General features: G+C 42.2%; 1 protein-coding gene across 4 annotated transcripts in view; it reads right to left on the reverse strand.

The window, feature by feature from the left end:
- Positions 1–26,072, reverse strand: part of ITPR1 (inositol 1,4,5-trisphosphate receptor type 1) — a 330,213-nt gene that overhangs the window by 299,038 nt on the left and 5,103 nt on the right. For all 4 annotated transcript variants that reach the window (XM_039240300.1, XM_039240303.1, XM_039240301.1 and 1 more), the window contains exons 3-4: positions 10,363–10,470; positions 5,918–5,988 (exon numbers count right to left, since the gene is read on the reverse strand). In XM_039240300.1, coding sequence (XP_039096231.1) covers positions 5,918–5,988; positions 10,363–10,454 — 163 coding nt within the window. In that variant the 5' untranslated portion in view covers positions 10,455–10,470. The remainder of the gene's footprint in view (positions 1–5,917; positions 5,989–10,362; positions 10,471–26,072) is intronic.

A 26,072-nucleotide genomic window follows, 5' to 3' on the forward strand; every position in this document is an offset into this window, starting at 1 on the left:
TCGGCCTCATCTCTGACCTCTTCCTCAATTCATATAAACCAATGAATGATATCACAATGCTTCCTATTTCCTCACCTTACCTGCCCAAACTTCTCTTCATCTTAAACTGAATATCTTTTCAAACAACTTTTCTTGTGAAACTAAGGGGTGCCTGCAAGGATAAAAGCCTCTCACTCTTGGGGCACATGGGTGGTTCAGTTTGTTAAGCATCTGACTCAGTTTTGGCTCAGGTCATGATCTCACAGTTTGTGGGTTCAAGTCCCATGTTCTGCTCCACACTGACAGTGTGGAGCCTGCTTGGACTTCTCTCTCTCCCTTTCTCTCTGCCCCTTCTTAACTTATGTATGCACTCTGTCTCTCTCAAAATAAATAAACAAACTTAAAAAAGAATACTCTCACTCTTTGGTGACATAGCATCTGTTCAAGATCAGAAAGAAAATGTAGGGGTCAAGACTGGCCTCTTCAGGGGCACCTGGATGGCTCAGTTGGTTGGGTGTCTGACTTCGGCTCAGGTCATGATCTCCCGGTTGGTCCACGAGTTTGAGCCCCGCATCAGGCTCTGTGCTGGCAGCTCAGAGCCTGGAGCCTGCTTCAGATTCTGTATCTCCCTCTCTCTCTGCCCCTCCCCTGCTCACACTCTGTCTCTCTCTCTCCCAAAAATAAACGTTTAAAAAAAAAGAAGAAGAAAATATATAAACATTAAAAAAGAAAAAAAGATTGACCTCTTGAACTGAATGGAGAAGATCAAGTTTTGAGGGTAAGAACTTTACCATTGCTCTAGTCTGAAAAAGCAGATTACATGATAAATAGCGTGTTCAATACTAACGCCTATTTTATTTCCTGAAAACCCCAGACCTGGCTGCTTCTCCAACACCCCTGGAGGTTACATTTAAAACAGCAAAGACTGAAGAGCCTAAGTGTCCATCAATGGACGAATGGATCAAGAAGATGTGGTTTATCTGTACCATGGAATACTACATGGCAATGAGAAACAATGAAATCTGGCCACGTGTAGCAACATGGATGGACCTTGAGGGTGTTATGCTGAGCGAAATAAGTCAGGCAGAGAAGGACAAATATCATATGTTNGCAACATGGATGGACCTTGAGGGTGTTATGCTGAGCGAAATAAGTCAGGCAGAGAAGGACAAATATCATATGTTTGCACGTATAGGAGGATTAGGAGGAACTTAACTGAGGAACGAGGGAGAGAAGGGGGGAAATGGTGGAAAAAGGGGGAGAGGCAAACCATGAGAGACTCTTGAATGCTGACAAAAACTGAGGACTGATGGATGTGGGGGGGAGGGGAGATTGGCATGGAGGAGGACACTTGTGGGATGAGGACTGGGTGTTATGTGGAAACTAATTTGACAATAAACTATTTGTAAAAAAAAATAAAAAATAAAATAAAATAAATTTTAGAACCAAAAATAAATAAATAAATAAATAAAACAGCAAAGACTGTGGGATCAAAATACGACTGGTAGTTAATTTCCTTCTTTATAGAAGATGCTGTTATATTTAGTAGGGGGAAGGGGCGGGTGGGGGTGGAAGAGGAAAACATTATCTCAAGAAAGGAATTCTCTAACCGCAAAGTTTCTATTGCCGGTTTCAATCTGATGTTTGTCTTCCTTCTTCTTTCAAGATCACAGGCAAAGCCAACACAAACCAGCAAAAAGAGACATTCTTTCTTACTTGCCGTGGACACTGCCACTTTAAGATGGTACCATATTAACTAAAGGGCTAAAATAACTGAATTATTCTACTTCTCAGCTCTTCTCATCACCTAGAGGACAGGGGACACTGTCCAAAATTCATTTGGATAATCAAAGAGGCTTGTGAAACTTATGGGAACAGTTGTGCACCCAATCTTTTCTCCCTACTCATAAAGTTCTGGGCAGGAGATACATTCAAGGGAATCACCACAAAAGCAACTCACTTGGTAACGTACTTTTACCCAGCACGGAGAAGCAAGTGTGTCAAGATTTTAATTCTTTTGATTCTACTACTGTGAAAAACAACAGCTACCAGTTACTAAGCAGGTCTTAGGTATCAATCAAGTACTCTGGTTCTTTACTCTTATTATCATCAATCCTATTATCTTTAAAGGAAAGAATTCTCTTCTCCCGCATTATAGGTAAGGAAACAAGCTCAGAAAAATTAAGTAATCTATCAAGGTCACTTAGCTTCCATACAAGAACACTGGGACTCAAATCTAAGCCACTGGGTCCCTGTGCAAACCCCTACCCACAAAAGCATTTAGACACAAAAAGAGAAACTAATTTTCATATCATTAAAGGATTCATATATAGGATTCCCTTCTGCCAACATTTATGAGCACTCACCTCTGTACTAAGTACCAGGAATGAAAAGTACCATAGTAAGGCTTACTATGCCCTTAACTCAAGGCTAGGCACTGTCGGTGCTAAATTTGAAACACACACTTAATCTTCACAGTAACCTTACGAAAGAGCGACGAAGATTATCTCCCATTTTACAGATGAGAAAACCAAGCTTCACAGATGTTAAGCCATTTGGCCAGAGTCACACAGCTAAAAATTAGAACTTGGATGTGAACCCAGAAAGCCAGATTCTAGGGCCTCTGCTATTAATCACTAGGGTGGCAGATTTCAAGAGGAGCCCACAAAATTAAAAACCCCAGTCAGAAGCCATAGGGAGCATTACATAAATAGGCCTTCGGTTTCCATTTACTTAAGAACAGGTTATGATGGTTCTCAATATAGGAAATAACTTGGCAAGGAAACAATGGAAGCAACAACAAATTCGAATGACTAAATGTAGCTCCACTGATTGCTCAGATAAAGACTCCATCATCCTATCCGGCAGCTTGCCAGCATCTCACTTTTCCATATGTGTTTGTTAAATTCCAGGGTATAATGGCAAGGCAAGGAAATGGACTAGAAACGCCTCCAAGTTGCTCAACTGCCCTACGCACACTTTCTAAACACGAAAATGACTTCAACCTCAAAATGCACTTGTATTCGGAAAGTCAATAATCCCTTCCAAAAGAGAAATCTGTTTCTTCATTTTAGAAAAAAAAATATATCTTTCTCCAAAGAAGGTTACACTAGAATCAAGGGGCTGCTTTGGAAAGTGTTTCAAGCCTTGCCCAGATTCCAAGGTGGAGGAGACCTTTCTGGCACTCCACCTGGGCCTCTCTCCATGTGTCGGGGGCCTCCAGTGCAGCACGAGGAATTCAGGCAGTCCTGACCCACATTTGAAAAGCCTGCCACAAAGCTTGTTTGGAACTGGATTTTCCCACAAGCACAAAACACCTTATAACCTAAAAACCTTTATGTTTTCATTTATGAGAAAAAGTAGTCCACTTAGCAAGTCACTGTCATGTGACTACCTGTAGATACAAGCCAGGCCATAAACAAAGTTTGGTTCTTTCCAAGTGGCCTCTGTCAGACTGTCACTTTTATCTCAAAACAGTCCCTTCAAATCAGCTACCAGATACCTATCTAAGCACCAGGCACTTTTGCCCTAGCGCCCGGAAAACAAATATGCCTTCTGGCTTCCTGTGTCTATGGTTCTATTTATTTTAACATTCTAACGTTTTTTGTTTTTTAATTTATTTCTGAGAGAGAGAGAGAGAGAGACAGTGTGAGAAGAGGGGAGGGTCAAGGAGAGGGAGACACAGAATCTGAAACAGTCTCCAGGCTCTGAGCTAGCTGTCAGCACAGAGCCTGATGCGGAGCTCGAACCCACGAACCGTGAGATCATGACCTGAGCCGATGTCAGCCGCCCAACTGACTGAGCCACCCAGGAGCCCCTATTTTAACATTCTAAACCTATATTCAAATAACCACTGGTTAACTGTGCAGGGCATTAACATCTTCCTCAGGTTCCTTTCCCAGCTATCAGGGCCTGTGTGCAGAGTGGGACAGAGCTCACTCTGGACCCAAGCAATGAGCTCCCTGCACTTGGCCCCAACTGCAAAAGCTACATGTCAACCAGCTCAACCGTAAGTAATAAAGCCAGTGGTTTATAGCGCAAGCTCCATTAGCAGTGATTCTTAACTTTGGCTACACAGGAGAATCACCTGGGAAACTTTCAAAAGTAGCAACGACGAGACACCACCACCAAGACACCACCACCACCACCACCACCACCACTGCCAATTAAATGAGAATCCCTGAGGGTGGGACTCACACATTATCACTTTTCAAAGCCCCCCAAGTGATTGTGCAGCCAAAGTCAAGAACTACAGCCCCTACTCCTTCCATCCCCAGCCGTGTGACCCCGGACAAGATACTTAACCAGTCCAACCACTGAGGGGACGGCTTCAGTCCAATAGTTAGACTGAATGAGGGTGGACAGACCAATCCAGGAGCTAAAAATGTACCAGAGCCCTTAGCACAGCACCTGGGGCTGAGTCCACTGAGCTTGACCCCGTTAAAAGATAAACTGAGGCATATTTTATTATTCAGTGTAGAGAATTAATTCTGTAAGTAACCAGCTGGATTATGATTATTAAATCAAATCTTTCATTTCTGCTACAATTCAGGATTCTGTTTTAGAAAAGTCACGGATGAAGGAATGAAAATAAAAGGCCACTGAGGCCAGAGCTGCCTCAGGATCCTGTCACATGGGGTGTATGGCAACAATTTTTTTTCAATAGTCTCCCCCATGAACCTCTCCCCCACACTAACCTCCCAGGTGAAAACATTCTCCTGATAGTCCCATGCCAACTGCAGGCAGTTCAACACCAAACATCTCCTAAATGGCTTCTCTCCATCTGAACATCTGCCTTCTATTTCATTCTAAGTCTTTTAGCTTTTATCCAAACAATTGCTGTATCACTACAGTTTCTACATCCACCAACAATAAGAACTCATAACTCAAATGATGTAACCTGAAAATAGCAAGGCCTGATCCCTCTGGGACTGAGACCAAAAGTCGAATACTGACCCAATGGGTTCTCAACCCCACCCCAAAATTCTTTTTTAGTGTTTGTTTATTTTTGAGAGACAGACAGACAGAGAGAAAGAGTGCTAGTGGGGTAAGAGCAGATAGAGAGAGAGACACAGAATCCAAGTAAGCTCCAGGCTCTGAGCTGTCAACACAGAGCCTGATGCGGGGCTCAAACTCACAAGCCTTCAGATCATGACCTGAGCTGAAGCTGGACACTCAAACCACTGAGCTACCCAAGCACCCCAACCCCAGTTCAACATTTTTTTAAAAATCACTTGGGGGGCAACTGGGTGGCTCAGTCGGTTAAGCAGCTGACACTTGATATCGGCTCAGGTCATCATCTCACGGTTCGTGAGTTTGAGCCCTGCATCAGACTCCGCAGTAACAGTGTGGAGCCTGCTAGGAGTGTGTGAGTCAGTCAGTCAGTCAGTCTCTCTCTCTGTCTCTCTCAAAAATAAACATAAAAAAAAAAAAAAAGCCAGGAGTGGTGGGAAGCTACTGGTAGGAAGGCTGTCCTGCCTAGGTCTTTTAACTCAAAAAATAAGTGCAATAATCAAGAACTTCTTACTCCAGGTTAAAGCATCTAGGAATACCAGAGCCCCCAAGGTACAGCGAGATCTGCTGCAATGACACATGTTCCTGTGACCAAATTGATAAATCTTCTTTAGGGACATAATTGCACAAATTTAAGTGTTTAAGCTGAATTCGCTCGGATCAACATGTATTCGCTATACAAATGAAGGCTCTAATAAAAGCCATTCCAATCTTGACGCTCAACTTACTTATGCATTTTCAAAAGGTCACAAAGCTTGGACTTGAAATTATACTTTAAAAAATGTAAGCAAATTAACCTACAACTGCTTATTAAAAATATACACACATGCGTGCATAAGCAAGCACGTGCGTGCACACACAGCAACACACTTGATGAATTTTCAAGTGAGGTATGGTACCCACTCCAGGAAGGTCATCACCTTACCTCTGAATTTCTTGGGTGGATTGTTAAGGTCCCCAGCTTCTGGCTGTACAACACAACGATCATCAACCAGGCTGTGAAGACAAAGATAAATGCTGTATGAGGCCAAATCTAAGAAAATAAAACCTAAGCACTATGCAAAAATTGAATATCCAAGGCTGTTCCTGAGTGCATGACTTAGATGGCCATGTTCTCCTGCCAGGGAGTTGTTTACACTAGAAGTTTCCCATGCAGGGAGCTAAACCTAACCCAAAATCCCAGGTTATGCTTCTGCAATGAACACATTAACCTAATATTTTCTGTGGCTCTTTTCCCTTAACCACATCTATGATGGATTTGAGCACAACATGCAGTCATGCTGAAGTTGGGAAGCATAGCAAGGGGTGAGTACATTCAACTCATGGTAGTTGAGGGGCCCATTTGGTGCCAGGCACAGTGCTGGGCCCTGGGATGTGAGGACGAATATGAACCAGGCCCTGCCCTTAGGGAGCTCAAGGCTAGCACAGGAACCACAAAAGCAAACTAATAAAGAGAATCCAACCTAAGGGCTATAAGAGAAAGAAGAACAAAATACAGCCAGAAACTAACTGTGCCTGAGGCCATCTGAGAAGCTGCTGGCAGACAAAGTCATATGGAACTACTGGAAATTGAAATAGAGGTGGAGAAAAGCACAAAAAGTTATAATAACCAACCCCAAATTATATACAGACCCGGTACTTAGAAGTCCAGACTGACCAACCTAACTTGTCCAATTCTTTTAGAACCAATTTTTTAAAAATTTATTTTTTGAACAGATGAGCAAATTGAGATTCAGAAGTTTAAATGACTTCTCCAAGTTCCTAACATTGGTATTGGTCGTTTTCCAAGTGACTGCAGAACTTGCTCCCAGCTAACATACCATGGATTTCCAGGGTTTCTTCCATTAATCTATGCTGCTCCTTTTCCCAAAAGCAAGGTACCATTAAATAGTCTGCCTTTACCCTTACCATTCCTCCCTCCAAAATTCCAGTTCACCCCCTCAAGTCTGGCCTGTTTTTCATGACTGACTCAGAGCCCTCATCTTCTCTCTGAAGGTCTCCCTGCCAAGCCTGTCCTGGACCAGGCATTCCCTGCCTCTCCTCCGGTCTTCCTTACCTCACTGGACTGAAGCACACATGCTGCAGGAGGCTCTGAGCTCCCTAGAGGCAGAGAGACAGCTGCCTTGCGACCCAAAAGATGCTCAAGCCTAGTACATCTTCCTGCCCAGGTGAGGTGTTCAGTGTATATTTGGTGGGTGAATCAAAGTGACCAGAGTAGCCCACCAGAAGCTTGCCTGCTTCAGCTTTAAGAATCAAGACCTCTCTCCATCAAAAAGAGCAACAGTGTGGTCAATGGCTTGAGTTTTTATGCAAAAATCAAGAGCAGAATGTGCACATATAAAACTCCCACCTGGAGCCTCTATGAATGTAAATACAGTAACGCCACCAGAACTAACATAATATGTGAAGTGGGGGAGTACCTTGGAATTCAATGTAGGGCTGGGTTAAATATTTATCAAGTTCTCAAGGACAAGGGGTAGGAGAATGGGCCTCAGGCTAAGCCAGAAGACAAATGAGATGAAGATGGCACTTTGTCACCTACTAGCAGCTGGACTGTGATTACATTGTTTCATTCCTCCCGGTCTCAGTTCCTTTATCTGTAAAATCAAAGAGTTGGTCTCAAGGATTCTCAAATAGGGAGATGTTCCTCAGACTTTCTATTTATAAAATATATTAATACCAGATTCCTATAATATCCAAGCCTACTAAAGCTGTGTTCCGGGATGGGACCCAAGAACTTCTATGTTTAACAAGTTCCTCAGGTGATTCTGAAGCACACCTCTACACAGCATGTGCACATACACTGACTCTCCAAAGTCTGATTCAAGTTCTAAAGCTCATCGAGTCAAGAAAGCCAGGTGGGAGATAACCGCCATCTATATAAATGGAATGTGGCTGTGCAGCTAGAATGCCAAGTTCAAAAAAACTAGTGGTCATTCACTATCATTCACAACTAGTACCCCATAAATTTTAAAATATATATATATATTAAAAGGAAAAAGAAGGCCAAACTTTATTTTCCAAGTCCATTTTGAACCAAGGGAAAACTCATCTGAATTAAGTATTAGAGCCCAAAATTCAAAATGGGCATTCTTCACATTAAAGTGAGGAGGAACCTTATCATTAATTTGTTTATAATACTTGAAGAAAACTCTTATAAAGCAAAGAACTTGTACCTCATAAAAATTATAAGAAAGGATGCTTTCAAAGACGACGACGAAGGCGGCACTAAGATTTCAGGGGCTGCCACAGTGGGCTCAGCTATCAACTGGACATAAGCATGGGTGACTGGAAGGCCAGTGGCATCATCACAAGAAATCAGGGCCATAAAGAGGAGATGAGGCATATGATGGGTCTGAGGTTTAAGAAGGCATCCACCCAAGTAAGAGCTGTGGGCAGACAGTGAGGAGGGTGATGAGCCAATTCTGCCTGACAACCTGGGACTGTCACGAAAGGCAGGGAATGGAAAGTCCACCCCTCTGAGGGCAACTGCTAGGAGCACTGGTCCTTGAGTCCAGAGTGTTCCCAGCTATGAAACCTTGGGCAGGTGACTTCTTCACCTCTTAGAAGCTCAGAGGTTTTGCCTCCATAAAAAGCAATAATGATAATGCTCACTATAAAGAGGCGTTTGGGGATTAGAGGCATGATGTATATACAGTACTTAGCACAGTGGTGTAAACATCCACAGGACTCACGTAAGTGGTTACTCCTGCTATTTATTACCATTGCTATACTGCCTGGAAATAAGCAGAGGATGCAAGATTCAAACAGAAGGAAGAGAAAAAGGAAGGAATTAGCCAAGAAAAGGGACTTGGAGAGGCGCAAGCAGGAAGGCCTCTTAGCCAAAAGCCACAGAGAAGTTGTGAAGGGTGGGTCTCTCATGTAGAGAGGTTAAGAAAAGGTAAGAAATGAGAAACAGTGGATTTGGTGATCAAAAGGACTTTTGAAAACAAAAAAATTTTTACAACAAGATCCAAGTGAGCTGAACTTCTAAATCTGAAATAATTTGCTCCTTGAGGCTAGAGTGACCTGAATGAGAGCTTGAGAATACCCATTCTGCATAGAACAGCATGCTTTCAATAATAGCTATTATTAAAAGAAAAGGTTCTGGCTGCTATAAGAATAAGGTTCTTGGAGAAGCTGTTGGCTTTCTTTCCCCAATTTGACATCAGCTCTTGCCAAATTCAACCATCCACCCTGGGGCCTAACTACTTTCTCCACAAAGACAATCAAAACCATTCCTTTGTCTTCTAGAGTTAACCATTTTGAGTCTCTATCCTGCTTCTCTCTGCCTTTGGGTATATTTCACTTCTCATTTCCTCTGGTAGACAATAGGAGGAGGAAAAGGAAGATCATCCAATAAGGACATTATGGAATTTACTTATACTCAAAAGTTGGGTAAAAATTGAAGAAAGCACAAAAGAACAAAACTCTGATTTACAGAACTTTGTGCAATATGTAACTTTCAAATGCATACAGGAATTAATATAGGAAAGGTTCAACGGCGCCTGGGTGGCTCAGTTGGTTAAGTGTCCGACTTCAGCTTAGGTCATGATCTCGAGGTTAGTGAGTTTAGGCCCCAAATTGGGCTCTATGCTGACAGATCAGAACCTGGAGCCTGCTCTGGATTCTGTGTCTCCCTCTCTCTCTGTCCCTAGCCTATTTGCACTCTTTCTCAAAAATAAACATGAAACATTTTAAAAAGAAAATAAATTAAATAGGAAAGATTCTGCTTCAAAGAAAAGAGATAAGCATCCGAGAAGTTCTAATCTTTGTTTAAATGACAAACAAGTGAGCACTTGAAAATAAGAGCTTTGTGGCACCTGGGTGACTTTGGTTAAAGACCCTACTTCGGTTCAGGTCATGATCTTGCAGTTCCTGAGTTCAAGCCCCATCTTGGGCTCTGTGCTGACAGCTTAGAGCCTGGAGCCTGTTCAGATTCTGTGTCTCCCCTCACCACAAAAAATAAATAAATAAATAAACTTAGAAGAAAAAAAAGAAAATAAGAGCTTTTATGAAAGCTAAAAAAGCATTTCTTTGCAATCTGTAAAAAAAACTAAAATTTTATCCCAAAACTTTGCACTTTTCCCCTTATATGATTCCCCTTTGTATTTAAATAGGAAATTACAATAAATTCTGAATTTTAGGAGTCGTAATTAATGAGATTTTGCTCTTCCATAACTCACAAGAAAACAGTATTTTTGTGTAAGAGGTAAACTTTGCTAACCTGAGATTTGGTACTACGATTCCAATTGCCTCTGGGAAAGCCAAGTCAAATAGTAACATTCTTATCTTAGAAAAATCAGTTTTTAAGCTGGCATTATGAGGGCTTAAATAAAACCTGCAACACAAAAAATCAGGCAGTCTTACCCCAAGGTGCTAATAAATCCATTTGTCGATCCTTCCGCGTACAGAGAACAAATGTCTCCAATATGTAGGAAACTAGACATCTTGTCAGACATGCCTTTCTCGAAAAGCCTAGACAAAGTAAAATATGCAACGTTATTAGAAGGAAAGAATCGCTCAGTGGGGGGAAAAAAGTCACTGAGAGCTGGCTTAGCTCAATTTTCCAAAGCACCCTACTTAAAAGTCAAATTTAAACGAGAGTGTGACAGGCAGGCAATTAAATGAGCCAAGCAAGGACATATGCAACAACATTTTTTTCCATATATCATTTATTTTAGGATATTCCAACCACAATAATGCTGGTTTCTAACAAAACCACACCCAAATCCAATGCTACAAATTGAGGACCCTCAATAATGAATAGTGAATATAAAGACTGCATGGAAGTCAGCCAACAACTCTGCAGTGATTAAGGAGTTGGAAAGTCTGACTTATGAAACATTAACATATTCAATCTGCCTCAGGCAGTGTGAAGTCAGAAGGAAACACCTGGTAAAGAACTTGGGTCTGGCAGTGCCTGTGCTGTGGTACCAAAGCAACAAAATTAATAAAAGGAAACCTAGTAACAAATACCACAAAGCTCCAGTGGCCTTTTAAAAATTCAACAACTGTACCCACTTCATCAAAATGCTATTTCAATTTCTTTTATTCTTATCCTTCACCCAAACACTTGCCGGGGGAGAAAGGATCTTAGCACCTGTCCAAACCCTGCAGGTAAGAATACAGCTCAAGTCAGTTAAGAATCCTGGTCAGGAATACACATGGCTAGTTAGGGACAGTCCTAGAAACGGCTCTTAAGTTCCAGGAAATCTCCACACAGCCCAGAAATTATTACACTTACACACACACATACACACACACACACATGCACACACACCAACAAAAATATTGACATGACTCATAGGCACAGCTTTCATGAAGGCCATAAATATTGAGGAGTGGGAGCCAATTATAAAAAATTTGACATTTAAAAATTAGGCTCAGTTATATGTGGGAAAATAGTGTGCTGGTGTGGACCCCAGCAAACACCCCATGGCTTCCTTAGGCATCTAGTATAGACTCAGGGTAACCCAAGTCTTCCCAGGATCTCTCCTCCAAAGCCAGCGCCTCTTAAACATCTTCTCCAATGTCTTTACTAAAGCTCCCGGACCAGAAATCATTCACCTGCAAAGCCACAAGAGTTGTAATGGCATGGAAAAGTATTCTCTTCTGGAATTGCTTTCTGGGCGCCAAGTTTTCTTTTTGTTAAAATTGTGCAGCAGTGATCATCAGGAAACCTAGGAAAGCATTTCTCCTACTTAGCGGGAGTGCCAGGTGCTGAAAACAAACTGTTGAAGAACCTCAGTTCACTGCTTGTGAGAATCTACAAGGAAAAACTAATCCTCCAAACAACCCAGATATGGCCAGAGAAGGAACATTTCACTGAACATGAACTTATGCCTTGAGAAAGACAGCAAGTGAGAACACATTCTCAGACAGAACAGCCAGCATCTGTAGACCTTGTGGAAAGACACACAAATCATGTGTAGAGGGACAATTTGCCAGCAAAGTCCCACTCTCCAGAATCAAGTCTGTTATTTCTTCCTAACTGGTTATACCTAAAAGGCAAACCAGTGTTTTAAACAACGTCCAAAAAAGTTCCACAAATGGAAAACACTAAGGACTTTAATATTTCTCTTATGTGCTTATATTTAAAAGCCTCATCATAAAGGGTCAGCAAGTCAACATACTTCTCCTGGGACTGATTATTGGAAAACAAGTTCTGTTTGAATTTTGAGTCAGACCAATTTTGTGTCTTCACACTCTGGCCTCCCCAAAGGACACAAAGGAGGCCTGGATACAGGAAAGCAGGTATGTGCTCAGTCAAGAAGGCCTTGTCTAGTGTGACTAACTCTGTCCTTTTGGGCTTGCACTTCAAATTGGCCCCAACAGAGATCAGGCCAGGAAATAGCAGTGTGACCCCTGTTTTCTCAATTTTCCTCACCTCCTGGTTACCTTAATGAAAGATTCCAGATCCTTAATGGCAAGAAGCAGGCACAGTTCAGTGTTCTGGAATGATGTACTCAATACTGCCTGCAGTTGATCATTGAAATAGACGTGTGAACAGTGTTTCTCTAGCACAGTTCTGCAGTGCTACCATTGCTAATAATAATGACTAACATTTATCAAGCATCATCATGCCCACAGGGCTGCTAAGGGCTTTACAAATGTTCTCTTACTGAATCCTCATGACCACTACATAAAGTGGGTATGACTATTCTTCTCAGTTAATTGTTGGAGAAACCAAGGTAACAGAGAGGTGAAGATGCCCAAGGCCAAGGTTCTGAGCCTTAAGCAGAGCTTCTCATCAACAATGACCCCTGGAACATAGACTCAAGTATCCACCATCCTTAAGATTTTGAAGACCTGACTTTCTGTGTTATGTACAATTCTGTTTCCTAGTTCTTCTACTTTGGTGTTCCCTAATTTTTCTACCATGGCCACATAACACTTCGATAAGTCAGATAAAAGGAAATTAATCTTCTTCCCAACCATGTTTATTAAGTAGACCACTGAGTAAGTAAACTTTAGCTATTTTACATTTTTACCAGGATACAAAAATCCACCACAGTTAATGATCCTCAACTGGGAAATCTGCCAGGGGTCCCAAATTTAAACAACCAAAAATGGGGAGTAGAGGGTGCTACAGATTCTTCCCCAAGGGCCTCAAGCAGTAGGTCCCTTCAAAAATGAATGGCCTGGCTAGAAAGCTTTGGAGGGCTCCCTCATCTACCATTAGTTAAGTGGAAGAAGAGGAGGAGGAGAAGAGAGAGAGGGAGGAGAGGTCCTGGGGCCATCATCAGCCCTACCCTGGAAGGAAAAACAAAGGCCAGGAAAGCCAACAGAACAGGCCTCTGGAGCCTGGAGAGGGGGAGGAAGAAAATCAGCCAGTGAGAGATGGACCTGGGAGTAATCTTTTGGAAGACTTCCTGTTGTGCATAACAGAGTGGGAGAACTTGTCTCTTTACCTGATACTGGACCATTTGTGCCAGCCAACTCCTCACACCAGTACCCAGTGCTCCCGTGTCATTCACACAATGACCAGGGACCCGCTAATACCAAAACAGCCAGCGCCAACCTGCCATCTGCATGACCCTGATATGTCAAACACTAGATCGACACCCAGGGCTCTTTGCTAACCAACTTTGAGTCAGTCCACGACATACTCGAGAAGTCTCAAGTGGTCAGTTGCAGACCTCTAATCTTCTCTCTGGGTGCAAGCTATTATTATTATTATTAGCCTGACACAGCCATCCGGCCCACTTAAACCTGTCTGCTTTTGTTTCATCTCTAAAATGAGGATAACACTTAACTGCAAGGGATTATTTTAAGGAACAGATGAAACAGTGCTTGAAAAGTGCCTGGTACAGAGACTTGTAGACTTTCACTCCCCAATGTCAGCTATTTATTACTTTTTAGTGAGATGAAGTAGAACTCTGAAGGATTCTAGGACTTCAAAATTTAAACTCAAAGGAAAGGATCCCCTTTCTTTATGTGGGCATACTAACAAATGAACTCCTGGATGATCTGTAACAATGTATTTTACTTAAGGGAAAATAATTATCCTTCCTAATTCACCTGTTAAAAATAACCTGAACTCTATGGAATTATGCTCAGTTCACAAACACAAAACATTCTGGTCTTTCCAAATATACAGAATCACAGCATAAAGGTTGGAGGGAACCTATAGTGTAATTCCATCTCTTGCCCAATAATGGAATCCCCCCTACCATGACTCCTATGGATGACCTTACTTCTGTTTAAACACCTGGCAATGTTTCAGGGTTCAAATGGTTCAGGCAAGGGTTCAAATGGTTCAGGAAATGGTTCCAGGTTCAGAAAGCCCAGGGAGGAAACATTTGTCTCCCTTCCCCCACACAAAAACCACCTCCTAGAATTCTTGCTACTTACTGGTCTGTCCCCTGATGCTCAGAAACTTCTCAAAATGTGAATGCCCTCTGACCTCCTTAGGACTTTGTTTCTGTTCACAGAGCATCACCATCCTCCGTGATTCCAGACATGGCCTGGTCTCAAGAGCATTCCTCACCCAAGGGCAGACAGAAGCTGAGGCTCCAGAGTCAGACTGCAAGGGACCTCCAGCTCTGCCACCTCATCATTGTCAGACTTCAGGTCAGTTCTTAATCTTCCTAAACCTCACTTTCCTCATCCATAAAATGGGAATCTGAGTAGCTCCTGTCATAAGGTTCATTAAGATCATGTGCATGAATAAGTCAGCAAAGCACCTGAAGGAAGTAGGCTATTACTGGCCCCCCACCACCTCCCATCACGGCTCTGACAGGTTGATGCACCTCTGAGAATAGGATTGTCCAAAGGTGGCTGGACCACGCTCATGAGCCTTACACTGCCCAGTGGCACATCTTCGGTTCTCTGTCCACTGAAACCTGAGCAATGTATATGGAAAAGGGACATTTGATTCTACTCAAAAGACAAGTGGGAATAAAAACACACAAATTCGGAGATCTCCTTGGAAAACAGCAACCAGAGGTCATAGTCCTCCAAATCTGTGGTCTCCGAGTCTGTGTTGCTCTTTGCCTATTCTACACCCTCCCTGTTGGTCCCACCACTCCCCCTCCCCACCCCCACCCCACCCCGCCCCTGCTGCCTCCAGTGGCTTCTAGGATTCCTCAATGTGTATCTCATGGCCAAGAAATCCTGGGAGTCAGCTCCTGGATACTGACCGCCATCTCGATGTACCGGAAGAACTCACCGGTCTCCCCAGCTGTTTCTCCTCCCCACCCACTTCATCTACCTCCACAAAGCTTGGCGGCACCACCAGTCTTCCCTGTCTTTATCCCTGCCACAAGGCCTTTGTCTATGGCTCTTCCTTTAGGCCTAGAATACACTCATCCCTATCCCACACCCTGTCCTAGTTAAAGCCAACATCAGTTTGAGGATCTGTTTTGCATACTACTTTATTCCTATCACCAATTCCTAGCACACGGTAGGTGCTGAGTAAATATTTAGCAAATAATGAAGAAGGAGGAGCATCAAATCTTAGTGATTTTAAGTGTTAATCTATCTGTTGAATCCTCCAATTCTTTTTTTTGTTTTGTTTTGTTTTTTTTTTTTGGTGCATTTTTTTCTTTTTTTCTTTTTTCTTTTTTTACAAATAGTTTATTGTCAAATTAGTTTCTACATAACACTCAGTGCTCATCCCCAAAGTCTCCAATTCTTTTTAACTCTTTCGCCTCCACCCAAATCTCAGCCAGGATCATTTACAAATGGGCTCCATAAAGACCCTCTCTGAATCCTTCCATAACCCTCCATCTATTCTACACATAAGTCAGCAAAATCTTTTTTTTTTTTTTTCAGCATGGTCTTTTAGAAATATAAATTAGACCATGTCATTCTTCTGCTTAAAACATTCTGAAGTCTTTTTGGGACTCCTCATGATCTGGTCCTTGCCTACCTCCCCCCTCTTCATCTGGCTATACTGCCTATCTGCTTTCTACCCTCTAACCATGATGAACGTTCTTCAAATCCCCCAACAAGCCATGTGCCTCTGGACTGCTATAACCGCTGCCTGACATTCTTCTCTACACGATTCCCTAATAACCCTATCTGGGCACTACCACTGTCCTAAAACTGCTTATTTACTGGTTGGCTTATTACTGGTCTTCACCTCTAAACTGTGAAACCCATGAGGACAGGACAGCAGAATCCTTTCTTCCTACTGAATCCCAGTCTCTTGTATAGTGCCTGGGACATGACAAACACATTTGGGTCCAATGTAATCATGTCATCTTATCTATTACCCATAAGAATTTAAACTGTTTTTAGATTATTGTTTTCCTAAAACTAATGAAAACCAAGTTTATACTGTTAGAGCAAGGACAGAGAATAGAGGTCTGTTAGACCCTGACAACAGATTTCTATGACATTTGGGAGCCAGAAACAAAATTTTAAGTTCTGTCCCTGGCAGAAAGTACCTCTCCCTCAGTGACCATCCCCTCCATGTCCAAAATGTCTGAATTCCAGCTTCATGTGCGTGGGCAACGGACATCACTTTCCTAAATTTCAGCTCTTTCATCCAGTTACAAGAAAAAAGGAGGGGTGTCTGAGTGGCTCAGTCAGTTAAGTGTCTGACTCTTGAATTTAGGTCAGGTCATGGTCTCACAGTTAATGGTTTGGAGCTCTAGTTCAGACTCTGCACTGACAATGTGGAGCCTGCTTGGGATTCTGTCTCCCTCTCTCTCTCTTCCCCTTCCCTGTGCATGCATGGTGCACTCTCTCTCTCTCTCTCAAAAGTAAATAGACATTTTTAAAAAGAGAAGGAAGGACTCTTCCTCTCTCTCAGGGTCATCATAAGAGGTAATCCAAATAATCCACACAAATGCTCAGCCCAATATGTGGGCCTGAATAAATACCCATTTTTGTATTTTTGAATGAGACCAAAATGGAAAAGTTCATTTTTCTTCCTCTAAAGCCTTCACTCACTTCTGCCCATAACTTATGATTCTTCTACTTGATATATGCTTCTTACTCTGTCACTGTTGGAAACACATTCAAATAAACACAAGTCTCAGAAATGTTGAAATCCTCTGTACGCCTAAGAGGTGGGCAGTACTTGCACAGGTCATCCAAGGTATTGCTGCTTTTAAGCCCCCAAACTTACCACTTCCAAGACAGTTAGACCTTAGCTCCATTCCTACTTCTAACATCAAATCAGGCCCCTGTGGGAGGCAGGGAGGAGATGAGGTGGAAACCTCTTCAAAGGAATAATTCAATATTTATAACCTCTTCCACTATGGTGTGAAGACAGGCTAAATCATAGCCTCACTGAAAAAGAAGTATATTCGTTTCATTTTAAGCATTAAGATAGGTTTTGAGGGTTTTTTTCTTTTTGTTAAAAGCTTTGACTGTGCCAGAAAACTCACTTATTGTAATTTTTCCCATCTATTTCTCCCGCACACACTTAACTAATTGCATTATATTCATTTTTCTAAAAAAAAAATCTCAGTTTTCGCCTACACACAATTCAGAATTTAAAAGTTATCAACTCCTGAAATGAAACTAAATTAGAACACTTTGATTAACCAAGAAGTTACCTGAGGTATCACTTAATCCTAGACAGGAAAAGGAGGAAGTCAGAAGCTTTATTTATACCAGGTAATGGACCTCAAAGCCAGGGACCCAAATATTTTGACCTGAAGATTTTTACTGACACACAGAAGCAAGAAGCCTCCTTTATTTAACTGAGATGAAGCCACCTGGACCTTGGCACTGAACAGTAATTGGGGGAGGAAAGCCCCACTGACACCGCCCCTAAATTAGGTCTTTCCAAACACTGGGGTCAGAAACTAAGGACCCCCCTGCCACACACACACACACCCCTGCCCCGATGCACCAATCATTTCCTAAGGCCCAATTTCTAATGAGATAAGTATAGATGTGTGATTTACCACCCAGTTATCTTAACTTTGACAAGCTTATATACATCACCAGAGACATTCAAAATACTCCCCAGAGGCCTTAAATGGCTGGCTAGCAAGGAATATCTCATCTATTTTTAACAGCTTCTACCTTGATACTTTTAAGATCAGTTTTGACAGTACCTGAGACTAATAAAGCATTAAGACAATCTAATTTCTATTATAAGACACAACTTCATCTGAGGCCAAAAGCTACAAGGAGGACCAAGTAAGGGTTGCAGAGTAACAGCTATAAAGGGAGTTATATTTGAAGCCACTATTCTCAGACATGGAAAAAAACCCACGCTTTATTATTTTTTAATGACCCATCCCACTGCAGAACTTGTAGAATGCTTGCTCATCTGAACAAGATGAACACAAAACAAGTACCACTAGCTTCCAAGTTTTCAGGGTCCTTTGTGATTCAGCACTTTAGCTGGGAAGGGGTGGTTTTGTTTTGTTTTACAAGCACAGCTTCAATGTATCCCCATGAATGTATTTCTAAACAAAAAGCTCTGATTCAATATCCGGACTTAGGGACAATCCACTGCATCCTGCTACTTAAGGCTTCAACTTCTCAGTCTCTCAGCTGTGTCCATGGCAGCACCCACCTTTCAAATTACCTAGCTCTTTTATAAGCTGAAAGCCCTTCACGATGCCCAAGGACCCCCGGGAGTTCAACCCAAGACCCTTTCAGAGTCAAAGTCCTAACTATTTTCATCATAACAACAACGCACTATTTGCCTTTTTACTCCATCTCACACACCACGGTCAAGTCTTCCAGAGGCTGAGGGACATGTGATGTCAGAAGAGGCTGGAGGTGGAAATACCTCTTATATGTGACTTCCGCTATCTTCTATTAAGCTAGATCTTCATCAATTTGCAAAAATGTAAAACAATGCCACTCATTTGCAAAAATTTGTCTTGGGAAATATAGCTATTGTTCATTAGAAAATGTTACTGGCTTATTTTTTAATGTTGTCTCAGTGTTAATTGTCTTGGTGTTAATTTCTAATGAGATAAGTATAGATGGTTCTAACTCACATAAACCTAAGTTCTTTGGGGTCCTCAGAAATTTCTAAGCATGCCAAGAGTTGCTGAGACCCAAGAGTTTGAAAAATGCTACTGTAAATTTTAAATTCTGGTTTGACACTGCCTGTGTGTTTGGGATTCATATTGCATAAACATGAAAAATTGTACAAGATTAAAATGCAAAACATACAACATCCAGGACTTTAGAGAAGACTCCCTGATTTGAAACCGCCTTTTTATTCAACACATTTATCCAATACCTACTATGTGCTATCCCTACTCCAGGTGTGGGGGACATACAAGATAGTCCAGGTCCCGGTTCTCATGATAGTTTTACAGCAAAACCAATCAGATGGTGTTAAGTACTAGGCAGAGAATTAAAAATGTATGATTTGACTGTGTGACAATTTACTTTTGGCTGGTGAAAGAGAGCAAGTTGAGTCAGTTAAGCTAAGACTTGAAAGTCAAGAGAGAGGCAGTCATGCAAAAATAATCAGGCGGAAGAGCATTTTAGGCAGAGCAAACAGCTACTACAAAGGCACTATGCACAGAAAAGAAGTTGGCAAGTTCAAGAAAAAGAAAGCCAGCCACAACGTCTGGAGCATTAATGGGGAAAGAAAGAAAGTGCAGGGTAAGGACAGAGAAGAAACCAGGGCCAAGCCAGGTAAAAAGTCTGCCTTTAATTCTAAGTGTGATAGGAAGTTTACAACCTTGACCAAGTTACGTACTCTTTCTGGAACTCAGTTCCCTCATCTGCAGAATGAGGATCATGAGAGCTTGCCTCATAAAGTTGTTTTGAGGTTCAAATGTGTAAAAGAATGGGCTTACTTAGCACAAAGGAAGTAAAAGATGGGAAACATTCCTGTTTGCTAGGATTATTCCTATCTGCTAATTTGCTGTATTTTCAACTCTCATAAACTACTCTTACTAAACTTTTTAGGGTTTACAATCCATTAAGGATTAACCCTATCAACCAGCAACTCCACACGAATAGTGGATACACACAAGAGACACACTGTGTGATGCATTTATCTGAACTTGTCAATGCCAACTCCAGCAGAATGTTCTCCCCACTATTCCTAGTAAAACCCAAACCACCAAAGTACAGCCAGGTACCTACATAGCCCCCTCAGGGTCTATCCTTCAGTCACTAAGCTTTGCCACCTGGCCCCAAAGCACAGTGCCCTTAAGAAAGCCGTTCTTCTGCTAAAAAAAATGCAGCCAATGGAGATCATCAGTCTTCTCTGTTCTTTCTTGGCATATTCACATCACCTCCACCTCCTAAAAAACAGAGGGCCTTTGCCAAAGACTTAGTGCTGGTTTTATTGCTGCTTGCTTTAAAAATGATTGTTTAAAAAGAATAAAATCAAAAGGCTTCCTTTCAAGCTAGGCAGCAAAGAGAGGGCTCATGCACAAAGACTTAAAAGCGCCTGGAGATTCAGGAGGCCACAGGCAGCTCGTCTCCAGAAACACGGGTAAGACCTGGGGGCCATGCTGCCATCAACACAAAAAGCAGCACTTCACTTTCAGGTCAAGCAGCCCCCAGTGGGCAAAGCCAAGCAAACCACAGGCCGTGCAAAGAGAAAACAAGCATGTGCACAGAAAAAGGAAGAGTTGCCGGCATTTGATCAATCTCGTGGCTGAAGGCCAAGGACACTCCTTCCAGAGCAGCACAAGCCTCCTTAAGATGCCCTCACCCAGGTACATATATGGTAATATGGCTGTAAATACAGGGAAGAGAAAACCTACCACATTCACAGTGACTTTTCCAAGACAAGGGAAGAGGCTCTCTTTACAACAGTCTCTGCTTCTGTGACTGGGCACTCTCACAGTTAATTTTGGAACTTCCTTTGAGCAAAGACTCTTGACGATATCATCTTTCTTGTGAAACGAGCAGCAACATGGTATTTATGAGATGGACACTGGCTGGCGGCAAACCCCGCCCCCACCATACACATTTATGTGCAGCCTCCTGCTTGTCTTCTTGTTCTATTAGTGGCTAATCAGATTGTCCTCAGAAATGCAGTGTCCCATTAGGAGACCATTTATTCTACTGCAAAAAAAGTACTTCTCTCAGAGGATAGAAAATTGCATTCTGCTTTCGTTTTCAGACAGTCCCAAAGGAAGTCACCAACTCAGAAGTTTCAACTTGAAGCAGGGCCCTCTATGACAATGTCAGAAATAGCAGCTGTAAATCAGCAGTTCAGAGAAATTCTCTAGCTTAAATGTTGCTCACTAGACACAGAAAAGATAAACACATGCACACAAAGATAAACCTACGTGTCTTTTCACAAACATGCCCACTAAACAGCCTATTGTTGAAATAAATGCATTATCTACGTGGCTATTTTTCAGCAAAGATGTCCATTGTGACATGTGCTCTCATGTCTCCTATTCTCCCAGGCCAATATAAGAAAAGCCAATCAAAAGCTCAAATTTTTCAGTCAAAAATTTTGTATTTGGTGGGTAGAGATCATCTAGCTGAAATTCCTCATTCTATAGTTGTAAAAAGCAAACAAGAACAAAACACCTGAGTGACTTCTTGTAGATCACACAGCTGTGAACAGCCAAAGCTAATAGGACCCAGGGGCGCCAGAGTGGCTCAGTGGGTTAAGCATCTGACTTCAGCTCAGGTCATGATCTCACAGCTCCTGGGTTCGAGCCCTGTGTTGGGATCTGTGCTCACAACTCAGAGCCTGGAGCCTGCTTCAGATTCTGGGTCTCTCTGGGTCTCTCCTTCTCTCAATCTGCTCTTCCCCTGGTCACACTCTGTATCTCTCTCTCTCTCTCTCTCTCTCTCTCGAAAACAAACATTAAAATAAAAAAAGCTACTAGACCACAGGACTCCAGAAACCAAAGCAAGGAGGGGGATATTTATTTTATTAAAAAGTTAAAATCAGCCCCGCCTGAAGAGATGCCCCTCTGCTTATAACCTGACCACCAAAAAGTAATAATAATAAAAATAAAAACAAAACAAAAACCAGCAAGTCAAATTAGGTGAACATCCTCAGAGAAAGAAAAAAGTCTCACTTAGTCTGGGAAAAATCAGTCTAGGACACGGTTTCTTAACCTCAGGGCTACTGACATTTGGGGCAGAGGATTCCTTGTTGTTGAGGACGCAGCCTGGGTATTGCAGGATGTTTAGCGACATCCCTGACCTCTACCTACTAGATGCCAGTAGCAGCCACTTTCCCTCAGCAGTGACCAAAAAAAAGTCTCCAGACATTGCCACAAGTCCATGCAGGGCAAAATCACCCCACTGGTGGAGAACCACTCCTCTAGGGATATAGGATTTGATGCTGTTATTGTTTTCCCCTGTTTTGTTGTTGTTTTTTTAAATAATCTGAGACATTTTGCAAGCATTTAGACTTGGCAGCAGTAACCCAGAGCAGGTATTTTTACACCTATTCTACAGAGGAGGAAACAGAAGCACAGATGTTACATGTTTTGCCCCTACTCAAGAGGCAGTCAGCACCCAGTCCTGCGGGGGCCCCCATCTTGTGGTTCAGCGGGGTAATACCATTACAACATCCGAGCAACTGTGCTTCACTCCCTGATTACTACCTTCACTCCTTTTTATTAACACTCAGCAGTTTCCCAGGCCCAATGCCCTCCCAAGAACTGTTCTGAGCAACATCTCAAAAGCTATCAAAAGGAACTGCTTAATACATTTCCACACAGTCCTCACTTCTCTCTCCACAGCAAAAGAGGCTTTTCAGAGCAAATCACCAATTCCAGAAATAGTTAATCAGGAGAAGCATACAAATAATTAGATTCTTCTGACAAGCAGCCTACATCCTTCCAAGGCAGATATAACATAGAGATAAATAACTTCTTTCGACAAATATTTTGTGGGCACTTACCGTTTGTCAGGTGCATTTGTAGGTTAAAAATCAAAAAGACCCATGAGGAAAATAGATTTCAAGTGCTGTGGAGTTTCAAAAAACAAGGATTTTCAAATTATCAGGAAAGGCTTCCCAGCAGAGGAAGCATTTGGGTGGGAACAAAAAGTATTTGGCAAAGTGGATATAGACGAGTCAGGGATGGGGACATGGTCACAGGCATAGATGCACCAAAGCAAAGCAATGAATATCCCTAAGTCTAGGTGCTCTATCAGCTTTTTCTATTGTCAAATATGTGCATGGAGGGGCCCCTGGGTGGCTCAGCCAGTTTAAGCACCCCAACTTTTCAGCTCAGGTCATGACCTCACGATTCCTGAGTTTGAGCCCTGAGTCGGGCTCTGCACTGACAGTGTGAAACCTGCTTGGGATTCTCTCTCTCTCCCTCTGTCTCTGCCCATCCATAGCTCATGCTCTCTCTCAAAATAAATCAATGTTAAAAAAGAAAGAAAGAAAGAAAGAAATATGTGCATGGTAAAGTCCTCAAACTTTTTGTAAAACAAAGTCACTCCCCAATTAAAGCTCCTAGTGAAATGCAGACCAACAAGGAACTTGGAGGTCAGTGATGTTGTTTCTTATGTTCATCTATATCTGATAAGCGACATTATACCAAGCAGTCCAGAAGTTCTGCTAATTCTCTGGGTCACAAAACATTATAGGGGCACCTGGGTGGCTCAGTCGGTTAAGCATCCAACTTCGGCTCAGGTCATGATCTCACGGTTTGTGGGTTCGAGCCCTGCGTCGAGCTCTGTGCTGATAGCTTCTGATTCTGTGTCTCCCTCTCTCTCTGACCCTCCCCTGCTCATGCTGTCTCTCTCTCAGAAATAAAGCATTAAAAATTTTAAAAAAAAATTATAAAACCTAAGTAGCTTGAAGTATCTGACAAAAGCATGTTAAAACGCAGCCCTGTTCCCATCTATGACTTCCCATCCCTAAGCAGGTTTTACATGTATTGTTTCTACCTCTGAAACTGCTGCCAATAACAGAGTCCCCAAAGGTAAGTTCTAACATTCCCATTTTTGTCAAAGAGGGTGCCGCCAGACCTTCATGCTCACCTTCAGTAGTGACTTAGCCTACTTTTCCACTTCACTGAAAATGAGAAGGCCACTAAGGGCAACTACAAAGGTCAATCCCAACAGGTAAGAACCAGCCAGGAAAAAAATAACCAGAAAAATAAGACAAGTACTGAAAAAGCACTGGGGCTTCAGTATAGAGGTTCCCACACTTTCAAGTGTGCATGAATCCCATGGGGATTGTGCTAAAATGCACGTTCTGATTCAGTGGGTCTGAGGTGGGGCCTGTGAGTCTACACTTCTAACAAGCTCACTGTTGAAGGCAATGATGTTGGTCTGCTGATCACAAAGGAGGAATAAAGATGCAGAGCAATGTTTCTCAAGCTTTTGACGGTGACCCACAGCAAAAAAACACATTACACTTAGAACCCAGTGTTCACTCTGAGAGACAGAGAGAAAAAGGGGTTGGGGGAGGTGAGAGAGTTTGCCACAATGTACACATTCCTTCTATGTATCCACACAATACACTTTGATGTTTTTCTAGTCTACTCAACTGCATTTTTCAAAAATGCTGATGGAGGGGCGCCTGGGTGGCTCAGTTAGTTAAGCATCCGACTCTTTATTTCAGCTAAGGTCATGATCTCACACTTCATGAGATCAAGTCCCATAGCGGGCTCTGTGGTACGGCACAGAACCTGCTTGGAACTCTCTCTCCCTCTGATCTGCCCCTCCCCTGCTTGTGCACAGTCTCTCTCTCTCTCTAATAAACATTTTTTAAAAATGCTGATGGAGGGGTACCTGGGTAGCTCAGCTAAGCATCCCACTCTTGATTTTGGTTCAGATCATGATCCTACAGTTTGTGAGTTCGAGCCCACACTGGGCTCCACCCTGATAGTGCAGGGTCTATTTGGGATTCTCTCTTCCTCTCTCTCTCTCAAAATAAATAAATAAATTTAAATGAAATAAAATACAGGATGAACTGGTGTCTGAGATTTGTTCCCAACTCACCCAAGATGCAAGGAGAGAGTGTATCAGAATGCACATGAAAACAGAATGGTCATGAATCAGTAACTGTGAAGGTGGGTAATGAGTAAAGAGAGGTTCATTATACCAAGATCTCACTATTATATGTGTTTCAAATTATCTACAGTGAAGTTTTCTTTTTAAGTTAAAACAAACAGAAAAGAGGGCCTGGTCCTACCTACCTCACAGTATTAGGTTACTCTGAAGAAGAAATTCTGTATTGAAATAAATGATTACTAAGCTTTATCCCTGTAATGACATAGCTAACTTTTGAATGGTGCTTTACCTTCCATTTAGTTTTCTTAAAGAACAGTACCAACCGTGAGGTAATACATGAGTCTTTTTTTATGACATTAAATATACACATAATTTTTACATATACAAGGGGGGTCTGGAACCCTAATCTTGAATGGTGGGATTAGGGGTGCCTGGCTTGCTTCTGTTGTTTATCTTTATTTCCTGTTTTACTTTAACTGAATATGTGTATCTTATGCAATAAGTAACACCATGTACATATGTTATTAATTTGTACACACAAAGGGGTCCCCTTCATGTATCAGAGAGAATTACTTATGTGGAACTTAATATTCCCCAAGGTTGATGCTAGACAGGAGAACATGAGTGCTCCTTGTGTAATTCCCTAAAATGAGAACTGACAGACTGGGGGTGGTAGCAAAATACACAATGTTTGTGTTGAAAAAAAAAAAAAAAAAAACTGGGGGGTGGGGGAAACAAGAAAAACCACCAGGAATATCATGAGATTCTTAAAATTTGTTATCCAAAGCAACAGTAGGTTCACCTATTTGTCCAAGAAGATTCCCTTCCAGCTACAGTGGATTGCAATCCCAAGTAAGTCATGTGGTTAGCGAGACATCTGGGCTTTAACCCGCAACCCGAATCAAGTTCCAACTGGTATGTGATCTTGCTAGCCTCACCAGTTTATTCAGAAAGGACAATGTAGCTCAGGGATGCTGAGAACCACACGCAGAGTTCTGAGAAAGTTAAGAAATCCTCAGGGAAATAAACCAGCGCTAACCTGCAACACCCTGGTCCGGCAGGATCTGACCCTGATGCCCTCTCCCATCTGAAGGCCTAGCACTCTCCCTCAGCTGCAACCAACCTGTCACACCTGCTCCCATCTCAAGGGCCTTTGTACTTTCTGCTCCAGCCCTTTGGAATCTCCTTTCCCCTCAGATACCTACTGGCTAACCTCCCTTCCGTCAGATCTCCGCTCA

Source organism: Hyaena hyaena, unplaced genomic scaffold, assembly GCF_003009895.1.
Source record: "Hyaena hyaena isolate Hyena2069 unplaced genomic scaffold, ASM300989v1 scaffold_172, whole genome shotgun sequence".
NCBI classification, from domain to species: Eukaryota; Metazoa; Chordata; class Mammalia; order Carnivora; family Hyaenidae; genus Hyaena; species Hyaena hyaena.